Genomic DNA, 5951 nt, shown 5'->3' with positions numbered 1-5951 from the left:
TTATAGGTCACCATTTGCTTTTGTAAACATATTCCTTTCATCATCCGTACATGTCAGTTTCTTTGACATATTCTTTACCTTTCCACGTGCCTGCTTCTTTGCCATATAATTTACTTTCCACACCTGTCTTTGAATTAGATGAATACGCTACAGAATTTACCACAAATTACATCATCCAAACAATCCTGCAGAAATCATTGTGCTATTCTTTTACAGAGCTGTAAAGTTGCAAGCCAAAAGCATGGCAGATGCCATCACATCCATAGCCTCTTATCTCCCATGACACAACAGACATGACTAAGCATCAGTTCAAGATCGTATCAGATTGTGAACTCCAATTTTCAAGCAAAGCTAATGTAAAACATGTAATACTTCTTAGCAGCGGGGCGCCCTGTGGGGTTAAGTTCCCACATCGCTTGGGGGGGTTTGGGGGGTTTAGTAGTTAAGTGCTGCGGAGCACTTCAAAAGTTGCCGGCTTTTGAAGTGTCTTCGCAGAGTTCATTTATCGAAAAACTCAATCAAAAAAATTTGAGTTATGAAAGGGATTCCGCAGATATTTTAGACTTAATTATAACCATCTGGCAAAAAGTGTATTGATCATCAATTTTTTTCACAATCAATTTTTCTTTACTACTACATTAATTTGTTACTAACAATTTCAGCATATAGATGCAGTAAAGCCAAAAAACATTACATCATTCTAAACAAAACCAAACGGAAGATATTCACTCTTATGGCAGATTATCTTTCAGAATACCCTGACCTTCCCTTTGAATTTCAATCGGACCATGAAGAAGTATCCTCAATTTCCCCTGAGATGCAGATTTTCAGATCCTCATTTCCATAGTCCATCTGTTTTTCCATGATATCTCGAGCTAAATCTCCAGTAGAGTATAGACATCCATGCACCTCGATCAATTGAAGAGTTAATGTTTCCCATAAACAGGAAGGGAGCTCTTCTAATTCCACACAATCTTCCAAAACTAATTTCTCAAGACAGGGAAAATTATCTTCCGAGCCCTTCCAGCAGACTATATTCAAGGATTTCAACATCAAGACTTTGAGATTGGGGAAGAGTCCTTCTTCCATGTCCCATTCCTTAACCCCATCACCATCAGATTGTCCGATTAATTTGAGAACCTCAAGATTGGATAGCTGTCCAACGGAGGAAAGTAGACTCCAAGAAAAGTCCACCAGGGTCAACCGTCTAAGATTTGAGGGGAGAAGAAGTTCAATATGATGTGGACTCACCTGACTAAGAAGCAGCTTTAGTGATTCAAGTTGCCTGAGAGAGTCCATTGCCACAATCTTGATGCTGTCACTAGTAGATTCCTCTGATTCTAGGAGACAGCATTTCAGTTCGCGGATATTTGGAAACTTTCTTATCATCGCATCCAAGCTTTGCCCTACGTAAAGCTTTGGAGTAGAAAAGGTGTCTAAGTTATACAAGACAGACGAGGATTCAGGGTTGTCATTGGCCAAACTAAGATCAATCAGAGCACCACGTACATGAAGATGCCTCAATTTCTGCATATTCCAGAAAGCATCTTGCAATAAAGAAAGGCCACCACCTGAATAATATGTTGTCACAATAAAAGTTTCCAAATCTAGGAGGTTAGCTAGTGAGGATGGGATGATGTTCATCCTACCTAGAACTGCCAAGTACCTCAGCCTAACGAGCAAGCATAATTCATTCGGAAAAGTAAAACCTAAACTAATATGTCCCAAATCCAATACTCTAAGAAGTTTCATCTGATGAATGCAGGATAAGCTGTATGATACTTCACGCCTTCTAACACCAGATGTAGAATGTTGTAGAGAGCGTAGGTGGGGACAAAATATCCTTGACTTCGCAAATTGCTTTGGTTGACAGTAAATGGATAACCGACGTGGGTGTTGTAACTCATCCAATTCAAGAAATTCATCATACCCTTGTACCAAATGTAGAAAATTTTGATCTTTGGCTTTTCCAACACAGAACACATGTAACAAATCATGAATGCGGCAGGTCTTGACCCCACCTGTGGATCTTCGTTGCCCCACCATAACCAAGCTTCTGTTAATTAGAGCCATTATATAGCCTTCTGCTATTTTCTCTGTGCTCTCCAACTCATTTTTCTGCACAAATCCTTCTGCTACCAATAACCACATCAACCTCCGGATAGGTATTTCTTGATCTTCTCTAAATGCTCCAAAGTAAAGAAGACATGGTTTCAAATGGTCAGGTAGATGTACATAACTCAGCTCTAATATACTCTTGCATTGTCCTGTGGCACCAACCACGCTATTTGAACTTAGCCTTTCTGCAACTTTCTCCCAACCATCTTGATCCAGGGTTGCAAGAATTCCAGATATAATGACAATTGACAGTGGCAGCCCATTACAATTTTTTGCTATTTGCCTCCCAAGAACATCTAGTTCTGGAGGATAGCCTTCTTCCCTGGTAACTTCCAGCTTTCTTTGTAGTAATTCCCATCCTTCTTCTTCAGTAAGTAGCCGAAGAAGGTGAGGCTTACCAGGAATCTCCTGGTTTCGACTTGTTAAGAGAATTCTGCTCCCATTGGTATCATCTGGGAATGATTCTTTCAAAGCATTCCATGCCTCAGTGTCCCAAACGTCATCCAAAACTGTGAGATACTTCTTTTGCTTCAAGTGTTTACGAAGTGTGTTAGCCAAATCATTTTCATTCCTTTCAGCATATTCATCTTTCTCGTCAATGCAAGCTAAAATTTCTAGTAACAAATCTTTCTTGCTATATACTTGGGAGATACAACACCATGCAAGAATGTGGAAGTGAGATATAATTGAAGGATCATGGTAGACTTTTTGTGCCAAAGTTGTCTTACCTATTCCAGGCATGCCCACTATGGACACGATGTTGAACTGTTTTGATCCTCCTATAAGTTGATCAATTATTGCTTGCTCCTGATCCTTCAGATCTACAACAACTTCATTGATTGCTGAGATACTACTCTGTGATGGCATGTCCCTCGGGCTCTTGGTAACTTCTTGGGCTTCAATGACGTACTTATCGGCTTCAATCTCCAAGGTCTCAGTCTTTTCGCCTCTCCACTTGCTTATTGCTGCTTTGGAAAAATTAGGAAGCCAGTAGAACGCCTGGTTCAGAACCATGGTAGTTTTCTGAGCTTTGAAGACATCCTTTTCGTCATCAATCTTTGAGAGTTCAGTTTTGACAAGATTAACTTCGTCAAGTACTTGGTGGGATTCCTGGTTTGCTACCTGGTGCGACTCCTGGTGGGTTGTTCCAGTACTCCACTTGCTTCTTGCTGTTTTGAAAAAATATTAGAGAAAATGGAAAATTATTTTAAAAAAATTTGGAGGTCTAACTTCACCATTGTTGCAATTATTGTTGAAAATTGAAATGTTACCTTGTGATGTCACATGCTTCGAGATTGTGGTTGCATTCTGGGCTTCACTCTTAACAAGCTTAATTTCTTCTGTGATGTTGTCAAGTAACATCAGAGAATAAAATGACACATCTCCAACTACTAAGGAGTCGATAACAAACTCTGCCTTGTGTGCCACCTCAATAACCTGACTCCAAATAGCTTGGAGCTCTTCATGCTGGTTGTGTTGCTCCCTGTTATTTTCCAAGAATGATCTTAAGAAAACAAGATCATTCTGCATTGTTTCAATTGGGAGCTTTTCGTTCTGGTTGAGCTGCTCCAAATTATTTTCCATGAATGATCTTAAGAATAAAAGATCCTCTTGCATATTTTGAAGATGGAGGTTTGGATGCCTGGTGGGATGCTTCACGGTCTTCTTCAAGTACGATCTTAAGAAGTTAACTCTATCCTCTGCAAAAGAAACTGCATCAACTTTACAGCTTGCCAGCTCCTTCAAATTTTCTAGGAGAAGATCAATAAGCTCCAGTGTGTTGGTTGTCGAAACATCAAACTTTAATGCCAATGGATGCTTTTTCTCAACTTCTTCCTTGATAAGCTCAATTTTGTCCAATAAGCAAAATATCGTAGCATCTATTTCCTTGGCCAAGACTTCCTCAATTCCTTTCTGGTACAGTGAGAAAATTGCAACACCAGCATCATTGACCACAGCTCCAACAAGATCCTTGGTTCTTCCATCTAGTCCATCATACTTCTCTTGCTGCTTCTTGAGAATGTTTCTCAAGAATCGCAGTCCATCATAGAGTGCCTGCATTTGATGCTTCAGGGATACCATAAAAGCGGCAGGACAATTTTGTAGCAACTCCCAAAGATTACCTAGGAGAGAATCTACAAAATCCCCCACTATAAACATATCGCTTTGGGTAGACAGAGTGAGGGATGCTGATTGAAATTTCAATACGCCAATGTAAGCCGAACGGACTTCATGATAAACTGGCTTGATCTTCTCTATTGATAGTGAAATATTTAATTCCACTCCACCAAGCACTTCATCATCATCCCTAAAAAACCAAAAAGCGTAACAGAGATGTGCTGCAGATAAAGCCACAACTCCACAGTGCTTCATGAGTTCCTTCTGTGCTTCATCAAGCTTGCCTTGCATCCTGGCAAAGAGAATAAAATTTTTAAGGAATACTAGCTTCTCTTGAAGGGCTTCGAATAAGGGTTCGAATAAAGTTTCAAATCTGGAATCACAGGCTTCACCCATGAAGCTAATATCCACAAGATTCTCTAGCAAGGAGTCTAGGAATTCCATGAATTCTTCTATCCTAGGAGAACTGGATTTCAACAAGCAATCAAGCAGTTTGGAATATAATTCTCTCCCTCTAAACAGCGAAGGCTCGTAATCTAAAAGACGCCATCTGTATTCAGACAGAAAAACGGGTAGCCATACGGAGTTTAACATCTCAACATAAGCATCACTGATTTCTTGCTTAACATTCTCCAGAGTATCTCCACAACTAGAGGCTGCGCCAGCTGGGTCGATGCGGGGCAATCCATTCTCCAGTCGGCGAAGAAGATGATAAAACAGCCCCAGTTTTGAATTTTCAGGATAGCCAAGGCTAAACCAGAAATATGCCAATTCCCTGGCACACACAAGAAATGTTTTCACCAGTCTTAGCTCCACCATCAGCTCATTCAAGCCTTGATTATCCCTGGTGAAATGACATCGCCTCCTCACCAGTGACCGCAGTTTCTGTGACGTTGAATCGATTACAATGATGCAGTCCATCCACAGTTTTCTGCTTTCCATGATCGTTCTTCCAGTGCTCTGAGATCTGAAAAAATTGAAGCAGGGAAAACTTTTCTGCGTTCTTCTTCCTCTCGATAAAATGTCATATCGATTTCAAGAAACTAATACTACCGCGTGGTTGATTTTGGGGTCAACCATACTATTTTTCTTTTGTTTCACTATTAGTACAAAACCAGACACTTAGCTGGTATTACCATGTTCTTCTACGCAAAATGTAACAAATGGCCGTTAAACTACGAAAAGATTTCTGTTATTAGTCATTAAAATTTTTATTTTAGTAATATTGATAATCCAACCAATTAAAACTGTTATTTTTTGTCACTATTTTTTTAAAAAATTTTCTCTATCAGAAGAGAGGAGGGACGGGATTGAAAAACCTGGAAAAAAGTAATTAGCATCCAAAATTTCTAAATTCTGATGTTTCAAAAGGCCTCTTGACATATTTTTTTGTCAATCAACTTTGCAAAAGTGTTTTTTTTTTTTTAAACGCAACTAAATATAAGTACTTTTTTTTCACTCAATCAATATAATAAATACGTTCTTCTTGTAACAATGTACACTGCTATTAGCCAACTAACCATTTTGATTAAAAAAATTTGACAAAAAAAATGGAATTTAAAGGGTAAATTATCTTTTACTCCCCTATAGTTTGGTGTTTTATCACATAACCCCATATAATTTAAAAACCCAAATATAACTCCGTCATGATTTGATTCAAAGTGTAACTATTAATTTTTTTCAGTTGAAACTAATAATCAATAGTAAAAAAATCA

General features: G+C 38.9%; 1 protein-coding gene across 1 annotated transcript; it reads right to left on the bottom strand.

Moving 5' to 3' along the window:
* Window positions 1-777: 777 nt before the first annotated feature.
* On the bottom strand, window positions 778-5178 carry LOC113741721 (putative late blight resistance protein homolog R1C-3). The gene is made up of 2 exons (XM_072047147.1): window positions 3390-5178; window positions 778-3287 (listed from the first exon to the last, which is right to left on the bottom strand). Exons 1-2 carry the CDS (start codon window positions 5176-5178, stop codon window positions 778-780), a joined length of 4299 nt encoding a protein of 1432 aa, XP_071903248.1.
* Window positions 5179-5951: the final 773 nt, after the last annotated feature.

This window comes from Coffea arabica, chromosome 1c, assembly GCF_036785885.1.
Source record: "Coffea arabica cultivar ET-39 chromosome 1c, Coffea Arabica ET-39 HiFi, whole genome shotgun sequence".
Taxonomy (NCBI): domain Eukaryota; kingdom Viridiplantae; phylum Streptophyta; class Magnoliopsida; order Gentianales; family Rubiaceae; genus Coffea; species Coffea arabica.
Note: the sequence above shows the minus strand (reverse complement) of the source record. Positions and strands in the feature narration are given on the sequence as shown.

Excerpts from the sequence above, each read along its gene's own strand:
- LOC113741721 (XM_072047147.1), bottom strand. The coding sequence starts at position 5,178 with ATGGAAAGCAGAAAACTGTGGATGGACTGCATCATTGTAATCGATTCA. Across the intron at positions 3,288-3,389 it reads GAAGCATGTGACATCACAAG|CAAGAAGCAAGTGGAGTACT; the intron begins GTAACATTTCAA and ends TTTTCAAAACAG.